Source organism: Anser anser (assembly GCF_964211835.1).
Source record: "Anser anser genome assembly, chromosome: 7".
Lineage (NCBI taxonomy): Eukaryota > Metazoa > Chordata > Aves > Anseriformes > Anatidae > Anser > Anser anser.
Genome location: NC_139727.1, coordinates 33,933,138 through 33,954,063, shown reverse-complemented (window position 1 = coordinate 33,954,063; position 20,926 = coordinate 33,933,138). Strand labels below are relative to the sequence as shown.

At 40.5% G+C, this 20,926-nt stretch overlaps 1 protein-coding gene across 4 annotated transcripts in view; it reads left to right on the top strand.

Moving 5' to 3' along the window:
• Positions 1 to 20,926, top strand: part of GFRA1 (GDNF family receptor alpha 1) — a 146,587-nt gene that overhangs the window by 77,611 nt on the left and 48,050 nt on the right. For all 4 annotated transcript variants that reach the window (XM_083844153.1, XM_083844154.1, XM_083844152.1 and 1 more), the window contains exon 5: positions 10,630 to 10,969. In XM_083844153.1, the coding sequence (XP_083700279.1) occupies positions 10,630 to 10,969 (340 nt within the window). The remainder of the gene's footprint in view (positions 1 to 10,629; positions 10,970 to 20,926) is intronic.

Below are 20,926 nucleotides of genomic sequence, written 5' to 3'. Positions count from 1 at the left end.
CTTTGACTCTTTTTTTTTCAGGTAATAGCCACCAGGAGCAAGCTGCTGTTGTAGATAAGCTAATATATACTCCTGCAGTAGACAGTGAGTGCGTGTAAACCATCCCTACCTATGCTGGTATTGCCTGAGGCTGGAGTAAGTTACGCTTCAGCAACTCTTGAATTAACAGGTTTTGTCTGTCTGTAGCTATCTCCTGAGTACAACTAGTATGGTAGCTCTTTGTGAATGGATTTGTTGGTAGTCTCCGTTTTATACCAAATCTAAGAATAAAACAGTAAGTTTAGTTACCTAGATAACATGATTTTTGAAGAAAGATTGAATAGATTGAGGAGGAATAGCTTAGGAGTGAAGTGATGGGAGAGTGACAGTCTTCAAGAAGTTAAAAAGCTAATGCTAAGAGGGTAGAAGTAAAATTAAGAAAGAAACTGGTATTGTGTTTCAGAAAGTGATAGCTAGATTAGATATCAGGAAAAAAAATAAAGGAAGGTACCAGATAGCTATCTAGAGTGGCTGTGGAGTTACTGAAAAACAGGTTGGATCACAGATTAGGCAAACGGTTGAGGTGGGAAAAGACCTTTTGAGGTCATCCCGACCCGGCTCAAAGGAGGGCCAATTTCCACCCACCATGTAGTTTTTGTATTCAAATTATATTTTTCCAATTTAGCTTTAAGGATAATATGGGAGATGGTATCGAAAGACGTGTCAATATAAACAGACATGTCACTCTCCCTCTGTCCACTGAACCAGTCATCTAAGTGTTGAAGGCACTCAGACCTGGTTTGACTTCGGTAAATCCATGCTGACTGGTCTAAATCGCCTTCCCGTCCTTCATGCACATGGATACGGTTTCAAGGAGGGCTTGCTCCATAGTCATCCCTACAGCTGAAGTTAGGCTGACCCACCTATTATTCCATGTATCCACCTGTTTGCCTTTCTCAAAAGTATTCATGGCATTTGCTTTACTCCAGTCATCAGGGAGTTCTCGTGATTGCCAAGACCTTATGAGCAGGAGGTCAGCCTCACAGTGACATTGGCCAGATCCCTCAGCACTTGTGCATTATCACCTCAGGTCCTATGGACTTGGTTATATCTAAAACAGCATCAGTATTTGTACATTTTTTGTACATTTATAGTTCTAACTGAAGGTTTTCTCAGTCCTTTTCCTGTTGTGCCAGACAATATTCACATTCCCATCTCTGACCCCTTTCCCTTTGGATTACCTACTACTCTTTCTTTTGATGTTGAGATAGTGTGGTTTTGTATGTGATTTGTGTTCACTTCCCATATTTTAACAGCTTTATTGTTTAATGAAGAAAGCAGAAGTCGAATATACAGCTTTATTGACAAAGCAGTTCTTAGCATGTAGTTGGAACACTAAAAAATGTGTTGGAAAATTTAAAAATACTAAACCTCAAAATAGCCCCTATATTTACACTTTATAGCAAATTTTATGGGTGAAACTGAAATAGGACAAGTTACAGGAAAGTAATGATCAGGAACTTAGTATTTTATATGGTCAAAAAATATATAGTTATTTTATTGAAATGATATGTCTAAAATTTCCTGTTGCTAATCTGAAATCCAGTCTTAAAGTTTTTTTTTTCTTTTTTTCTGAAAAATGTTTGAAAGTTTGGCTTGGACCTTTGTGAAGGTTCATTTCCTTTTAGGATCTTTCCCCCTTCCATCAGACTTACTTTCCAATCACGTTGAGTTCAGGTATCTTAGAATCAGCCTTAAGCTAGACAAAAACATTTGGATTTTTTTCTTATACTTACTAATAAATGCGCATGTAGCTTTCTTCTGAAATGGAACACAAAGCCAAATAGTATTGAAATATTTTATGTACATATACATGAGTATATAAATGTGTCTGCATGCACATACATATGAAAGATCTAGGCTGTCTTTATGTAAGAATATACTGTGCTCGCAGTGTATATAATTGTAGAAGAACTCTGATTTGGTGCAGTGGTGTAAAGAAGGCAAAATCTGATGGTGACTTTATCTTCAACAACAGGAAGCAAGTGTGGTTGGAAAAAATATTATATTTGGGGCCAAAAACCTTTCCTCATCTGAAATGTGCGGTTATTTCAGGTTTTGATGTCATAGCTAAGAGCATATCTGGCCCCTTCTTTTCTGTAACTGGCATTACTTCAAGAATAAAGCAGTTGTTAGTGAGCAGAGAGAAGACTTTGGAATTTCCTGCGCTCCTGCTGTGTAGATTCAAATGCTAAGTTTAAATAATGGATGAACCTAAGATTATTATAATTGATCATTGTATGATTTATATGGAGTAATTATAACTAGGTTGAGAAAGAATTTTCAAAAGCTAGTTTCCTGGTAGCCAGAGCCATTAAATAACAGTGTGCTGCCAAAACAAAAATTAGGTGGGAACGTAGCCACAAAGTTCAGAATGTCTGTCCTCTGTCTGATTTATAGCTACCCTTATGATGACAGTATCATTGGTATTTTCTTATTAGGAACAGTAAGAGCTGTTTGAATTGTTTTTCTTATCTTTCTAACAGAATTTAGCATTGTTTTAAGCTTAGTCAAGCATAATAACTGGAAAACTGCAAAAATCTAATGTATAACAAAACTAAAAGGTGCAAGAGGTTGAAAAGGTTAATTAAAAGTGTAATGATGGCATTTACTCAGACAGTCCAATTAATCACTTTATTCCAGTGGTCATGTGATACAGAAACCATTGCTACAGATAACTGATTTCTAGTCTGTGCATACATGGTCTGCGTTCATTAATGTCTGTATTTTTCTATAAAAGGATTTTTAACTTCTGATTTTAAGCTACTTTCTGAAGATATTTTAAAATAGCTAATGTTTAACCCTGTATCCTGGTATAATACTCTCCATCTACTCTCGCAAATAACAGGAGGGGAGCATTGCCCCCTTGGTACTTGTAGTTTTACAGCCCCAGGGGAGGTTTGCTTACAGCTTAATGGGGTTTTAGGTATAGAAGAAATAAAGCACTAGAAATACATCATTATGTAATGTGATCTCTCTGAAACAGTGTATATGACCAACAAAGTGAATTCTCAAGTGTCAACAAGCACATTTAAATGTAATTTTTACCATGTCAACTGGAAAAAGGCAAAAAGAACCTTGAAGGATCAATTACAAGGGTCATAACCTTGTATTATCTGATTTGCTATAATATTCACACAAGCTTTATTGGAATGGAACATAAATTTGAAAAATAGTGAGATTAGAAAGGATTGCAGTGCTAGAGCAAAGAGCTAGAAGCTTTCTCCTGGCTTATTTTGCTGGGGCAGCACTTTAGAGGGAGCCCATTATAAGGAGGAGAATAGTAGTTATGTTAACACAGTAATTAATCAAGTCTGAGGAAAAGAGGAAACAAGTTGTGAATTCAATTCTGCAGTAATAAAAAGAAATGCTGAAAGTTACCCTGTAAATTGGCATGACTTTGGTAAACAGTCCCTCACTGTGTCTTGAGAACTTGCATGCAGTAAATCACTTCTCATGGCAACCGTGTAGGTTTGAATATTTTCACAGTTTTATTCTGTATTTCCATGTGTGCTAGTTCCTTCCCAATTCTGTTGACTTACTGTTTGGCTAATAATAAAATACTGCACAGTATAACATGAGAGCATATGCAGTAACAGTTCCATTGTGAATATTTCAAGGGGAAATTAATTAGAAGAACTCAGCTGAAACCGTGGTGATAGCCTTCCCCATCACAAAACCAGCCTCTGACTTAATACAGAGCATGAATTGTATATGGAATGACTGGAGATCTCTCCTCCAGAAAAGAAATATATTCTGTATATGGTTCCAGTCATGCATAATCCATCCCTAATGCTAGTGCAGTGTAGGTACGTTAAAATGACCTTTACACCATACAACTCTTTAGGGTAGAACTGAAATCCTTGGTGCAGTAATGTGAGAATCAGTGAGTGGATCAGTTTACAACAGTAGGATTTTTCTTTGTTTAGCAGCCTCTGATTTTATTCATACATTTCTGCTTTCTGTGTGAGATACTTTGGACGCAAGTGAAAGTGTCATTAAAGTGCCAAACTCTTGCAACTTAGATTATTGAAAATTCAGAATAACTCCAGTGAATAAAATTGATTTAACTCTGCTGGCACGAATATAAAGCAAAGCTGACATCCTCAGTACCACATGGACAACTAGGAATCCTGGCTTAACCTTTCATTAAATTTGTAGTAGAAATGAAAGTTGATCAGGATATTTGTGTGAGTGAAGACAGAAAGAATTTAAGCAGCAGACCACAATATTATTGACAATGGGGAGTAGGGTTTCCTCTCCCTGCTCTCATGGAACAAAAATTTAAATCAGTTCATTACAGGTTTACAGGACTCTCCTCTTTCATAATCTGTAGGTTGGAGTAGATGTACCTCCACTTCATCCACCATGGAGTTACCTTTCCCCATTCCTTCCCAGAGAAGACTGAAAGTACCAAAGGAAATACTAAGACATTGTTTCTCCTGTTTCATCAGCATGTATCCAGCATAGCGGTTTTCTCTTGCAGTTTTATCCGCAATGTCTGCTAAATGCACCAGCAAATGGTCAACTAAAGGTAGCAGGACCTAACTCTAAATGGAGACAGGAATCTTGCCAAGCATGAGAGCCCAGATCCAGTGGCGAAGTGGGACAGTGCAAAACACAGCACATGGGGCGTGTGGCCCTCTTATAATTAAACATACAGGAACAGACCAAGTGATGGATTTACACGCATAAAAGTCAGGAGCTCCTGCTTCTGAGCAGATCTAAAATCCAGGTGAGATGCGCAAAATCCTTAAAAAGTTCAGAGGAAATTCTGTATTAAAAAAAAAAAACAACAACAAAAAAACAACACACCACCACAACAACAAAACTCCTGCACAATATATGTCTAGATCGACAATAGGAAATACAGGAACTGCCATTTGTTGGAAGTCCTTGGATTTGCAGCTTCAGGCACCAGGTGCATCTGTCTACACAGCAGTCAGTGTCCGCTCCTGCAAACAGAGAGCTTCTCTGGAAGAAGTGAGCAGGCCTGAGCCTTCTGTTAGAGGGAGCCTAGCAGAAGAAATTACGGTGCTTTATTCGTTGAGGTAATGATCAGAACAGTCTTTGAGGAATCAGGAGGTCTGTGCTCTTCTCTACAGGTTTTCACAAAGCCTTGGAGAGTACCCTATGGGCTAGGCAGCAGGTTGGTCTGGAAAGAAGAGGAGGAATTGTGCTATAGAAAGGATCACATTGTTTTATAAGGGATTACACGAAGAAAATACAAGTGGGGTCATGCCTCTGCAGACTTGCAATTAAGGCAGTCATCTTCAGGGAGGGAGTCCTGGTTTCCAGTCACTGCTTTTGTAAGAGAAATAACTCTGTTTCCTGGGCCTGGGCCAGAACCCAGCAATATGCCTCTCAGGGAGAGCTCTCATTCTTGGGCTGAAGCATCACACGCTCTCTGGTGTTTTGCAATATGCTCTGTTTCCTGTGCTCCTTCCTGAGAACACCCAACAGTGAGGTGGTTTGAGATCACTTCTGGGAAACAAGAAGAGTGGTTCTGAATAAGGAAGATGTCGAGGAAGGCGAAGTCTCCCAGATCCTGGCTGATGACCAATGGGCAATCATAAAAACAAAGGCCAGGGTGTTTTGAAGAAAGACTTCAGGCACAGCTGAAGTTTATATGAAGTTTCTTTGAATGCATTCAGATACAGATGACAGTATTGCCCATGTTTTCCACATTTTTTTAGTCTTCTGTTCTTAAAAAGCACAAGTACTCTGGTGAATCCCGTAGCAGCACTTTTGTTAGAGTTGGGTTGTGGTCCTCCTCCTTATCCCGCTCAGGTTTTTGTTCCTATATTGGCAACATTCTGCACCTGCTTTGGAGTAGGCCCATACCCATACAGTCACCTCTATTGCTTTGCAATTTTGCCTTCCATCAAGTTAACATTTACTTCTCTCTTTAGAGCACTCTGTGCATTAAATACCCCAAAAAGCCTACTAATGCTGATTACTTGCAAATAGTAATTGTAATTTGTTGTGGTTTAACCCGGCCGGCAGCTAAACACCACACAGCCGTTCGCTCACCCTCCCCCCTCCCTCTCTGGGATGGGGGAGAGAAACAGGAAAGTGAAGCCTGTGAGTTGAGATAAAGACAGTTTATTAAGACAGGAAAATAATAATAACAATAATAATAATAATGATGATAATAGTATAGCTAATAGTAATGTGTACAAAACAAGTGATGCACAATGCAGTTGCTCACCACCCGCTGACCGATGCCCAGCCTATCCCCGAGCAGCCGGCCCCCCACCCCGGCCAGCCACCCCTATATATTGTTTAGCGTGAGGTCAGATGGTATGGAATACCCCTTTGGCCAGTTTGGGTCAGCTGTCCTGGGTCTGTCCCCTCCCAGCTCCTGCTGCACCCCCAGCCTGCCCGCTGGCAGGACAGAGCGAGAAGCTGAAAAGTCCTTGGCTTGGTGTAAGCACTGCTCTGCAACAATTAAAACATCAGCATGTTATCAGCGCTCTTCTCATCCTAATCCAAAACATAGCACCCTACCAGCTACTAGGAGGAAAATTAACTCTGTCCTAACTGGAACCAGGACATAATTTTAATGGCAACCTCAGTAAATTGCTTTTTATGTACTGTAAGAAAATTGAAAACTGTGTCCATTTTGCTTTTTAATATGAAAGTTACAGAACAAGTAATAGTCCTTCCACTGCTTCCATGTAATGGGAGCAGGAATAAGCTCCCAGTATCCTCTGAGAATCCCTTCATGTGCACCATGGAGTTAACAGGAGTTGAGGAGACAGCCAAAGGCTCAGTAGAAATGCAGAAATGAAATAGAAATGGAAATGCAAGAAAGATGAAAGATGAAGGTGAAGTGACTGTGAAAGCGAGTGAATCATAAGGAAGATCAGACAGGGCAGTGGAAGCCCTATTAAAACTTCAGAAATATCTCTGGTTAAAAGACTTTGGCTGGCTTCTTTCTGCTGTTTTATCCAAGCCTCAATGGGGGCTTGAGTCCAGAACTGCTGCAGCTGTACAAACGATGGGCATGGGTGGGGGGTTTCAGGAGATGAGAAATAATAAGGTCGTTGCAGCTTATACTGTAGTACAAGGCCCATCAGTAAGATGTATCAGGAAAACACCTCACCTTGTAGGCAAGTGTTATAGTCCCAGCAGAAGAGCTGGGAGCTGGTGATCCTTATCGTGGTAAGTTAGTATCTCTCAGCCAGTTGTTGCTGCCCCAGAGTTTCTGGGCTGGTTGTGCAGCAAACTGCCAGGTAGGAGGAGGTTTTTAGGCATCGTCACTCTATCCTGTTGTGCCATGACTGCCTGGCACTGCAGCAGGCTGGTGCCCATAGCCACAAAGCAGCTCGCAGCAGCCGGTGACTTCCGAGAAGAGGCTGCACCCCAGCGCCTGCAGGCCTGCTCTGCTGGGCCCCCGGGGGCAGGGGGGCCCCCGTGCCTCGCACACAGGCACAAGGCATCGCTTACCGATGGACTGCAAGTGGCTTACCTGGGAGGCTGCAGTGATTTGGCAGGAGCTGAGAGCTGTGTGGTCTGGCACGGTTTCCGCCGTGGGCCCAAGGCAAAACAACTTGTGAGAGAGGGAGCTCTGGGTGGGGAAATGGTGGTGGGCAGGGATTGTCGCTTGTCCTAGGCTGCTGGTCTGACTGCCCCCCGTCCATACCCAGGTGCCCCAAGAGAGGGGGAACTGGGAAAAGATCTTACACAGACCTTTCCTGAGGGATGCTGTCAGGAAAAGTAGCTCTGGATTAGATCCATTTGCTCTTAACATAGTCAGTACCTAGTAAGAGCCAAACTTCTGCCTGTCTTAATAATTTAAGCTTTGCAGAACAGAAGCTGGGTGAAGTTCTGACCTTATGTATTACTGCTGCGTAAGTAATCCTCAGAAATATTTTCAGTGTTGTTAACTGTTTGTAGATACCACAGGACATAGGAATAATTACTTCGTACTTTTGCAATAAGAACAAAGCAGAAAGTGTGTTCTGGATTGTAAATTTTGCATTAAAACATGATTTAAAAGATTGGGGGAAGCTGGCACTAACGAGAAGTTCAGACAGTCTCATTTAATTCAAGTGCAGTAGATGCAGATCTTCTATGTGCTCTATGTTAGTCTTGGTTACAAAAGGTAGAAATAATTTCTATAATATGATGATAAATAAGACAGAAACAATAGCTGGAGACTTATGGATCAAAATAGAAAAGGCAAGTGGCAAGTTACAGCCAGGGGTAGTTAAAAACAAGCAAGCAAGCAAACAACAACAACAAAACAAACAAAAACAACAACAGAAAAATCCAACAACGACAACAACAACAAAAAAACAAATAAATGGTCCGTGTTCAGAGTTCACATGTGAAGGAACACAAGCATTGGTTAGATAAAAGTTGTGTGAAAGATATGATAACTTTCAGTGCTGTTTTTAATTGTGTCAACATTTACCATAACTGTGTATCCTTACTGGAAAACATATATATGATTGTTAGCAAGGAGGTGCTTTATTACATCTTTTTTTTTTTTTTTTAAGAATGCTTTATAATGAAGTAAGCTGATGTCTGTCTGCATTGTTATACCCCATTCAGAGCTCTTCCACAGAATCTGGTTTTAAAGAGTGGAATTCAGCAGTTGACTCGCAGGCACAAATAACCATGTAATTACTCTGCAATCACATAGTAATTAGCATGTACTATTCATATATTGCATAATTATATGCCCTACAGATTACATAGTAATTATATTTGTACCAAACATATAATTCTATATACTGTATCAGAGGAAAATAACTTGGAGAGTTCAGAGTTAAGATTATAGATATATGTTAATATAATGCAGCATTTTATATAAAAGTGTTACAACCTTATGAGAGGTTTGTATTTTCGATATCATCTCTTCTGCATCTGGTTTAGCGTGAACTGACAAGCAATGGTTGGCTGTTAATTTACAGGCAAATGTTGCATGATTATAATTTTGTAGCATGTGGAGATAAGCAGAAATTTGCAGTTTGTTTTGCGGGAAGCTGGGCTGGGGAAGGATTCAGAGCGTGGGTATTAAATACATAAACGCTAAATATATTAATGTAGTTACAACGTATCACTAGAGTGAAAAACAAATGTAATGCATTTTACTTATCCACTGGGTTGTTTCTGAACATCTGAGATGCATGGGGTAGTAGCAGGTAATACATTTGTGTAATGCTAAGTGTGTGCTAGCATGCAAGGCACAGGTAGTTCAAGCAAATGCAGTAAGTCAGTGTGCTATGTCAGCCAAACTGCATCAAATGTCCCTGAAAAAATGCCGTGAAAAAAAATAGAGAAAGGGTTGGTTGGCATCCTGGTCAGGGAACGAGGGGCAAAGTGGTAGGAGAATGGAGAGGAATGGCACTGAGTTATACAAAGGTCTTGTTATACAAAGGGACTGAGTTTCTGGGAAAAGGTGGAAAATCTAGAAAATAAGCTTTTTTAAGAGGTGCTTAGAGCTTTAGATCTTGTTGGAGATGTGTTACCTTTGGCTGTCCCTCCTAAGTGGTTGCTGCAATGTTTTCAATATTTGCAGAATATCTTTTGTTCAGCTTGCGAATTCTGTAGCAGTGGGAAATTAATGTATTGTCTTGGATCTGTGATGTTGGCATTCCCATTATCCAAAGCAACTTTATAATTGTTCTTAATTGAATTTTGTACTCTGATGCCAGTTGCCATCATTTTCAAGCAAAGCATATGTTGGATTTTAATATCTGGATAATGTATTGCAAAATTAAATGTGTAATTATAGTCTTAACTTTTATCTGAGCTTATTTTTTTTCCTATAGCTTCTCATAATGTGTGCATATGCATGCGTGTGTGTAAGGGAGTGAGATACTCCTGGTTTTTCTTTCATGGTGACTTGTTAATTCTATGTCATGCTTGTAAACTTCATAAAACTTTCAGGGTTCAGGTGGTATCTATAGGTCTTACGAAAGTACCTCAGTCTGATCGTGGAGCTCACAGACTTTGCGGGTGGCATCAGAGCCCTCTCAATCGTGCGGCTGCACCTGTTTGCCTTTCTGTCTCTGTGGGCTGTTTTAGACCTCAAAAACTATAGTAACAGGCACGTACGTGGCTTTTACATTCCGCAGAGTACACAAATTACATTTAAATGCTGTTTCTTGGTGTAGACACTGAATGTCATTCTTACTGTTGAAGGAAAATAAAAAAAAATATGACGGAGCTTTCCAAAACCAGAGTTAGGAGCCCACGGTCTAACTGTGTTCTTGTGCAGTGGGCCAAATGTATCCCTTCCAATTTACCAGTGATTTTAATAGCATTTAAGTGTGGCCAAGTCTTTCCCAATTTTCATCCTGCATGTCAGCAGCAAAGAAGATGAAGTACAGCCTGCCTGGTGTAGTCGTCATTTATTTGCCAGCGCTTTGATCGTAACGCATGCCTGTGCTCTTGTTCACTTGTTAAGTCATTACCGTAAGAAACATAAGGACTGGTTACGGTTTCTGGCACTGAAAGTTTTGTATGTAACAAGCATATTATCAGGATCTCATTAACAGAATGAAATAAACACAAACGTCAAAACACAATATAAATGTGACACGTTTCTTACTGCTGTTGTGTTGTTTTTTCTAGTGGAGCCAGTACTTTCAAAGGGGAACAATTGCTTGGATGCAGCAAAAGCTTGTAACCTAAATGATACCTGCAAGAGGTTCAGATCTGCTTACATAACCCCCTGCACCAGCAGCACGTCTAATGAAATCTGTAACAAGCGGAAGTGTCATAAGGCCCTCCGGCTATTTTTTGACAAAGTTCCCCCAAAGCACAGCTACGGGATGCTCTTCTGCTCCTGTCGAGACGTAGCCTGTACAGAGAGGAGACGGCAGACTATTGTTCCTGTGTGTTCATATGAGGACAGGGAGAAACCAAACTGCCTGAATTTACAAGAATCCTGCAAGAAGAATTACATCTGCAGGTAAGATAGCACACGGCAGGGGAATGATTAATGAGGTTCCAGAGAGAACTTTTTGGTACTGCTGGATTTGCCAAGACTGGGATCAGAATATCCACCAGGGAATAGGATGAGTCAGGGAAAGCAGCAAAAGCCTCTGACATCCCTAACAGAATAACAAAAGCCTGCATCTGGTTACAGTGTGTGCCTTCTCCAGAACTGTTCACAGCTACTCCCTCGCATTAAGGAAGAATTTTTAAATCCCAGGCTTAATTTTTGCACATTTCTGTTGGAATAATTTTCATTAGATGTCTCTATGAAATGATGTCTCAAAGTGGTTTTATGTCCCACTAGTGACCAGGTGAAAACAGAATTATTCTTTATATTGGGGTTTGTTGTCATTGCAATATAGCAAGTGAGCACTAACAACAGTGGATGCAAGCCACATGGTGGACTTTATATATAGTCACAATAAACAGACTACTTGCAGACTTCAGCTTCACGGAAAGAAAAGGAGTCCACATTTGTGGACTGGATCCCACGGTCTTGTTAGAGCTGTTTTAGGTTGGGAATTGTTTTATCTCCCCTCCCCTGACAAAAGTGGTGGGCTGACACAACTGGAGGGTCATAGATTCAGTGACCTGATTCCCAGTCTCTTCCCTCTGTGTGTTCAGCACAGCCAGGCACTACGGGGCGCTGCTTCACGTGACAAACTGTGTCCTTCTGCTTTTATTAAGTTCTCTGCAGGTTGTCACACGATGCTTATTCGGTGCCATACAGGACTTCCTCTGCCCGTAGGAAATGCTTTATTCCTACTTAGCATCGTGTATGTTTATATAAGAATGCTGTTGTGCTAATGTCATCTTTATGAAGTTAAGCCCAAGAACTCATGCGCATTTTGAACATGTAAATTCCCTGTAGATTAACAAAATCTGTGAATTGCAAGTAAGGAAATAAACACTATTGTAAAATGTCAAGGATACTGAAGATATGTATATATATGTCTCGATAAGTAAGTACATATGCCTGGTAAAATACTTTGAAGTCCAGCTATGAGATCTCCACTGGTAATGTTGAATTTGTAGCCGTAGCACCTCACACATACCCGAGGTGTTGCCAGCTGAGGAGGCAGCAGTGCTTTGCCCTCCGTGGCTGGGGGAAGTCAAGAGCCACTTTCCTGCTGCCACAAACTAGAGCAGCTTTAAATAAGGGCAGAGTTTTCATTGCAGTTCAGTGAGTTACGTTCAGCACCTTCAAGGCTGCTGCAGTCTGTGAAAGCTGGATACTGGTTCTGGAGGCAGAACCACCCGTTTTCCATTTCCACGTTGTGGTGTTAGTCTTTTTGCTTGTATATACTGTCTTACCTAGATTGTCTTCCTTAGCACAGGCCCTGCTAAGTTGCAGCATCTTCAGTGTGCTTTCTGCCAAAATCCCAGTGTGTTACAGTGCCAGGGAAGTGGGGGAGAGGATTTTATAGGTAAACTTCTTCCTTTTATCCAGGCTGTAGTGCTCAGGAATTGCTTAGTTAAATTAATGCCATTACTTCTCTTATGACTGTGTTTTCCTTTGGTCAGCTTTGATCTAATGTTGTCCCAGCAGCTAAGTTTTTAATGGCATTTTGTTTAATCTGACCTCATAGGCCTGGTGTTCTGCTTTCTCCGTTCCAGCACTGCAGAACAGAGCTTGGGAATATGGCTGCTCCTGTAGCCCAAGGTTGCAGCCAACACTAGGGTGAAAATGAATTTCTTTACAGGTTCTTGCCCTGACTTCTTTTCTTTAAAACTCCAAATTAAAACGTTTGGACCCTTTCATGTCTTGGTGAGTCCTGGCTGTCAGGAGCAGGGCAGTGCTGGTGAGAAGGAACGGGCAGGCAGATGTCTGTGGGGTCGAGGCATGGTCAGCAAAGTGCAGTGCTTGGTCCTGCACCTCGGGGCGCAGCAAATGTCACGAGTTGCTGATGGCTGTCCCATGTCAATGCTAATGCCTCCTGGGCTGTCTAAACCACTAGTGTGGTTAGTACCTTCCCCCTCTCCTGTCCCAGGGGGGAGAAAAGAGCAGCAGAGCTATTCCAGTCTATCCATAATGTGGTGAAAGGCATTTTGTCTCTGAATTGTTGTGCACTTAGAGGGAGATGGTGTGGCTTGTTCCCTGTGATCTGCAGGAAAACAGGGACTTGGGCAAGGGAAGAAAGAAGGGGAAGAAGAGATCACATCTCCTCCCTGCTATTAAAAATATTGGCATTGATAAATATCAGTCTATGTGGTAATTCCAGGCACGTTTAGAGTAATTAAAAGCAGTAGTCACGAGACATGTAGTTCTAACTCTGAAAACTTCTATTTCATTTTGAAATCAGAACAAGTATCTAAATGAGAGAAATAATTGAGACTATGTTCTAACTTCTGTGAAACTGTCATTTAGAAACTATTATTTGCATGCCCGCTACATCCATTGGAGTTTCTTCGTAATGCCAGGCAAAACAAGGGGGACAAGTTCTAAGGGTTTCTTAGGGTTTTTAAAGGATTTCTGAAAGCAAATGTTTTCCAAATGCTGCTCGCTTAGAAATGCAAGATTTGAATCTGCCCCTACTCCATATAAAATATCACTTGGGCCTATGCCCAAGTAGGTATTTAAACATTCAGTTTTGGATGCTCTTTGAAAGCTTTGTTTTAGATGCACGTATCACTGAATCTGTTTTTCAAACAGAATTAAGAGCAGAGAAGCAATTCAGCCAAATGGCAGATGCCCCTAACTGAGATGGCAGGACACTTTGATTTTTTTTTCTTTTTTATTCATTCATCGATCAGTAATAAAGTCTTGATTGAGGGAAAAAGGGACCAGAAATGTCAGGAAATGCAAGTAAACTCTGACTTACATAAACAGTCCTGGTTTTTCAACTTCATCAGAATATTGAATGGTTCATGGTTCATTTTCATTTTTCTGCTGCCTCTCCTTGTATCCCAGTCCATATGCCACTCTGAAACTGATTGGAGGCTCTCAGGCATGCCTGTCAATTCTAAGTAAAAAGAAAGAAAAGAAAAAAAAAAGAAAAAAAAGAAGCCATTAGAATTCTTTTTCATTATGAACATAAACAAAACTTCTAAGGCAGATCATTGTACTGTCAAAAACTTTCACCAGTTGTCCTGGAATATCTCAAACCTCTGAGGAAACTCCTCTTCTGATTACTTCAGCCACAAATTAAACCTCACAAAATTGACTGGAATGCTTTAGAAATATCATTCTGCTCTAAAAATGCAGGACAGTGTGCTTCATTTTTGTCAGTATCATGTTTGACAGTATTTCAAAATACTGTTTTCACTGAGTAATGAAAGTGTGAGACATTAGTTTGGTCTTTTTAATAATTGGTGTTTTGAATTTGCATACTACTGTTTTCTGGATATGTTCATCAGGCACTGAGCAGAATGATAATGATGCAGACAGATTACTTATTAACGGAACAGAAAAATAGAACAGTATCAATACAGCCATGTGCTGTAAAGATCTGAAAAGAAAGATAGAATTTTTTTTTTAAAGACTTTTTAGATTATTTTTTTCTTAAATAAGAACCTAGTAATTGAATGCAAGTTTCTTGTCCTCCACAATTGCTGTACTCAAAATGGCGAAATAGCAAGAAGGTAGTTCAAACACAAGATATATTTGGCACTCTATAGTCAGAGATCCAAATCTTTATAAATGTGCTTTCATTGGCATTCATTGGCATGTTCTTACCCCTCGTACAATCCTTTGGGGATACTGCTGTCAGTCGTTTCTGGTCACTTGTTTAGTCTTAATTTTGGTGCAAGAACACATTCAACTCTGTGTGAAAGATATTCAGTTCTGTGTGAAAGCATGTACAGTTATAAGGACCTTGCACGAAGATATGCAAACATTTTTACCAGTGCGTAAAATAGCTCATTCACAGCAAGAGCTAGAACAAAAGCTCAGCTGCTTGCTGTGTTTCCTGCAAACACAAGAAACTTGCCAGGAAATTAATTTTCCTTCTCTATATTCTGTTGAAATTTCTTATGATGATTTCCTGTGAAAAGGGAGCCACTGTATCTGTGCATGTTTACCGTAAGCCGTGTGCAGGTCTGCGAGCGCTTCATGCCAGCACCTGTTTGTGCGAGTGGCTTCTCTGCACGGGACCTGTGGGCCGCTCCTGTAGCAGGCACGTTACGGGCTGCAGACTGCACGCCTTCGTGGGCAAGGTTTGCCAGAGGAGGGGGTGGCTAAAGACTGTAAGCAAGTTTGTGATGAGATGCTGTAAGTGTACAGCCAGCCGTCTGTGTCCTGCCACAGGAGAGGGGGAGCCCAGCCTCTTGTGCGAGGAGGGAGGCTTCAGCTGCAGCGTTAGCAAGTACCAGGGAGGAGGGCACTCAAGGGATGTGTGTGGGAGAGAGAAGAGATGGAGGAGAAACAGGGCTTTTTCCTCAATTCTTCTATTCCTTAGGCTTCTCTTCCATTTTTCCTGCTTTCTCCCTTGCTTTATCCTCACGCCTCTTCTTGCTTAGTCCCCTTTCATCTCCTCTTCCCAGATCTCCCAGTCATTACCTGACTCTCACTGCCTCTCTGCCACGTTTGAATCCTCTCCGTTACAGCCGCTTACAGCCCCTCCTCACCGCTCTCCTGCGCGCGGCTCTTTTCCTCCCTCAATATCTTGCCACAGTCCAGTGATCATCTGTAATTCAGAAAATGAGAGGGAAAATATAGATGCCTGCTCCCTCCCGGAGCCTGTAGCTTATACCAGTTACAGTTCAGTGGCCAGCTGCTGAGCTGCACTGCGTGGTCTCTGCCTGGCTCTAGGTGGCTGCCCACTGGGTGTTGTCACGAAGGACACAGTGGCAGGGTACAGTTCTGTGCAACAGAGCTGGATTTGCGTCCCTCCGGGGTATTTATATCAGTTGGGCGCTTGAAGCTGTCTGGCAGCTCCTTGAGATTGCTGTTGTGCTGTGGGTATGCAAAACCAGGACAGCGACGTAGTTTTCATAATGCTGTTAAGGACATTAGAACAGGGATGCTCTTGATTTCGAGAGATGTGCAGGCTGTGTCTATATTTTGTGTTTGGAGGCAGAGTCAGGGAGTGGGCGAGAAACTTCGTGTGCTGCCTGACTCACCCTGCGCTGGATGCAGGATGCCTGCAGGGTAACCGGGGTAGCCTGGGCTCGGGCTACCTGCAGGGACTCTCTGCTCTCTGCTCCTGGCCTTGGGGCTTGGCTAGGGGAGGCCAAGCCCCCCTGCCTGGACCACAGGGCCAGCGAGGGAGGAAAAAGTGGAAAACCTGTCTTTTAATAAATGAATTGATAGTGAGGAATGATCACAGTTCAAAAAATTCAGATGGTGGGGTCTGGAGAGAGGTGGGACAAGCTGGTGTGCTTGGAGCATGATGGTGTAGTGAAGTTTGGGGTGTCGGGGGAATTGCTAGCCTGGAAAAGAAAAAAAAAAACGCAGACTCTGCAAAATAAGCAAAAACCTTTCAAGTCAAGGAAAAATAAAGTAGAAAATGCTGCAATATCAAATTACTTGCTTCCTTTTGAGTCCTTTACATGATTCATTACATTGATGTCTTTTGTTAGCAGAGTAAAACATAGTATTACTCTCCCCTCCCCCAACACATTTAAAATTTCTCTCCTCTGAACAAAACTCAGAAGGAATCAAGCAGTTCCTCTTTAAAACATATCCATAAACCCCTAAGGAATCTAAAAATCAGAACAACCAGCAAACCAAGTGCTTTGTCCCTGTTAAAGTGTAGATCTCGTTCTGGAGTGCCAAGATCTGCTTGGCCAGTCCTCATTTATACTCTCTCTGTTCTGCTTAAGAGGGTCTTGAAGATTAAAAGCATGCTGGATGATTGACATTTTGTTGAGCAGTGAAAGAAGCAAAGACGCGAAGCAAGGATATAGTAATTAGAAAAACGGCTCAGCTGTATTCCTGCACCAAACTTTCACATCACTTTGTGCTTTAACAGTGAGGAGATCCTCAAGCACAGGGGTTTTTATGCTCTAAGAAGCAGTAACCAGACAGTATCTTCACAATGAGGTCCTTTGGCAGGCAAGCTTGAAACTCTCCTAGCAGCATTTCTGCAGCCAGCTAGTGCCTCCACTCATTCCTGAAACCCAGGAATGTAACCATGAAAAGGTAGTGTAATTCTTTTATGCCCATTGTCTGTAAAACAGAAGCTAAGTGTTGTCAGAGCTCTTTGGTTCAGCTGTTTTATGTTTTGCATGGTGTAGATTTGGCAGTATCCTCACATTGCTGAAGTCCTGCTATTCCTTCCCAAGTAATTTTTAAGGATAAGAGTTAACTGTGGTGCTGAATATTCATTATTACCTTTCTGCAGAGTTGCAAAAGTGAAAGAAGGAATAAAATATTTATGATTGTTAGAAAAATCATAAAATAAAATTGGATGCAAATTATTAGACTTTTATGGACCGTATTTAGATACCTGATCTTCCATGTCAGTCCCTTGTTAGCCAAAACAATGCAGAGAGTTAAAGTACTCACAGCCACTAGTAAACTTCAGCTCTGAGAACTTGGGGGTATTATCATCGTCCAGACATGGTCCTTCCTCTCTGTGCATCATTGTATCTGAAAAAGCTTGTTCTCTAGGTGAGAAAGGAAAATTGCCTGTATAATACTATAAAAAAAAAAAAAAAAGAAAAAAAAGAATACAGATTAGAAACATGAGCCAGAAAGGGGGTTACAGCAGTGGGAATTCAACCCATTTTTGTTTGTTCCTTTATCACACAGGACAGCTGAAATTACATTTGTTAATGAAACAGTTTCACACATGTTTAGTCAAAATTTTTGAAAGCTAGGAAAGTTAGATTTGACATTAATCTTTAATAGAATCTAAATTTGGAACTACTCATGTTCTTACGGTTAAGCAAGCTCTTAATTGCTTTGCTGGATGGGGTTCCAGTAAGACTACTGCTACCACTGATTTGTTGAATTGTTAATTGAGAGATTTTTTGTAGAGAGCAGAAGTTCAGCATCCACTGGTTTGCACAAGTAGTTTCCACTCACTAATCTGTTAAATCTGTTGAAGAGAACATTTTTGATCCCTTTTAATATACACTCAGTCATATTTGGGTAATCTGTTTTTTCTGAGGCAAAAGAGATATATATCACACAACAGCATTTTCTTGCATAAATCAAAATGTTTCCCCATCTACCTCAAACCGCATATATACTAAAGGCAAGAAACCACTATATGTTTTATGTGTATAACAGAGATATTATATCGAGTCCATTCCCAGTGTACTTCCTCTGAGATCAGTGACTTCAGTGGATTTATTCCAGGGATGAATTTGGCTATTCCTGTTCTGTGTAGGTAAATCTTCAGGCAGTGCTAATTAAAAGAATGTCAACTAATTTTGCCATTCCATTATGCTGGACTTTGTAAAGGTTATTTATATCATTCTACATCAGGCCCTAGTGAGAGAATATTTCTGGTGGCAGTTCATCTATTAAAATAGCTGCAAGATAATGTAAGCACTAGAACTAAAAATAAAACTTTGTTTCTCAACAGAACAAGTGACAGCCACATGCATATTTTCAAATTTTAGCATTTTAATGTTTACTGAATAGAAATTGCATTGCTTTCATTATGTTTTAAGCACTACCATGCTACTGATGGAGTAACTACTGTTAAGTGGAAAGCCACGTGTAAATGTACCAATATCTGAAAAGACTTCTCAGCACAGAAGGTAGTTGTTTCCTACGCTTTGATTATCTCCTGGCTTTAAAGCAAGTGGCACAGGGAAAGTTTTCTGATATGTGTTTACTGTTGAATATAGATTTTCTGTGTGAGATGAATGTGACCCTTGCCAAAGATTATTAATAGATGCCCTTACATTCACATATTTGTGCTTACAGTATGTTTGTTCAAGCACATGCTATAAACCATTAAAATAAGCTTTTATATTATAAAGTCTGTATGAGTTAGACATCTGTTAAATTAAATCTTGACTGTATTATTTGAATATTTAGTTAATTTTCTTTTGCTCCAATTCAAGCACAAACTACAGTGGTTGACCTGTCAGTTACGATGCTCCCTTTTCTAATTAGGCCTTGTGAAATGCTGGAGGTATGTCTCAGCAACTGGTCATCATGCAGCACTGCAAAGAATTCTTCAAAATGGACAGTGTCTTTCAGATGAACTTCTGTAATCAGCTGGATGTATCACAGGCTGTCAGCTCTCTTAGCTGCTGTAGCCATGTTCAGTTTTTTTGACATTGGAGATTAAAAAAAGAAACAACAAACCTCCTAGACCGTATATGTCATCCTTAACTGGTAAAAGTGATTTTTTTTTCCAATCCTATTCTGTAAATCAGTGCTTTTCTTACTAGCATGGGATATCCGTGTATCTTCTAAAACCAAGTAAAACATGTTGAATAAGATCAATGCTATCCTGGTTTGCTAGTGCCAGAACTTGGGGACTTTCTGTTTGATGGGGATGTTTTGTGCATGACACAAAAAGTTTCCCAACAAAAGAGACTTTAATCTGCTTTTATCTACTGTTGTTCTGACTTGAAATTTGTTGTCTGACTCCTGAAGTCAGAACAGCTTTTAGCATAGCTTAAGGATGAGTTTGAGCTACGTTGGCTGCAGGCCCTGAACAATCAAGTGCAAGGATGCACTGGGCACCCTTTCTTTCCTTTAGTCAGGAAAGACTGGGAGTGGATACAGAGCTATTCTGCTCAGGGATGCCACTGCAGGGACGTTGGAATGCAGAAAGAATCCCTACATAACCTTAGGAAACCTGATGATCCAGTGCATCATATTTTTGCCAACAGGAACTTTTCTAGTAAACAGAGAACCTAGATGCTTGTATAGATGCTTGCTTTAGATTATTTTCCATCTCCAGACTCCAATTTTGTTTCATGCTTGAGCCAGCAATATTTTGTTATAGTTTATTCAAGTGGTTACAGAGAATGTTATTGTCATAGATGTCTTTCTCAGGTACTCGGAACCACATCCTTTCAGCGTGCACTCATGATATAGTTGTTAATAAACACCTGAGCATCCAGTGGCACACTCAAGGACCTGCTGTGGCACTAATTTCTTTGGCTTGCTCTTTGAGCGTGACAATGATTTTCTTAGGTTTCCAGTCTGTAATTCAGATACTCCTGTCTGCCCAGCTAATGAAGTGAGAACAACTCTATCCCTAATGGACTAGTTCTTTCCTGAGTAACATGCTATCAAGAGACACTCTGGGGCTTGGACATCTTTAAACATGACAGTCATTTATATTTAGAAGCTTAAAATTAAACAGCGTAAAGGAAATGAAATAAAATGAAAATATACAATCTCTTGGTACTCTGAAAGTAGCTAGTGGATTTGTTCATGTTATTGGAGAGCTTTGTTACAGATAGACTAAATAGAAATCTTACCAGCATCCCCTGATAGAAATCATGGATTGACAGTTCAGCTTATCAGTTTGTAGAAGATGCGCAGAGAAGTGTTTTCTTTGCAGTTGAGAAGACAGAAACACATTATGCATGCTTAAAGTCAATGCAAGGAAACAGAGCCCCACAAAACATATTTAATATAGGTTTGATTTCCTGTGGAATGCTTTCCAGATGTTCTCTCAAACAGGCCTCTAAAATATGGTCTGAGGTAATTTTTTTTTGCAAGCAGAAAGAGAAAATTCTGTTTTGTGTCACTGCATCAGAAAATCACTGTTCTAATTCTTTATTGCATTACCTTGTGCTCAGGATTTGCACCGTATTTTTCAAAATTGGTTTTACTACACAAAAGGTCAGTGGTATAAAAATATTTATACTCCCCAATTGCAAATAAATCATACTTATTTAGGACCACATTTGAGCTTAGCAGTTTTCCTGAAATCCAAAGGAGACCTAATACATTAGAATAAAATTACTCTAACACATGACCTTGAGTTACTTAGAGGCTTTAACTAACACAGGTAGACTATGAGATTAGTGTTTTGGTAAGGTCTTGTGATTTGCTGTAGCAGACGTT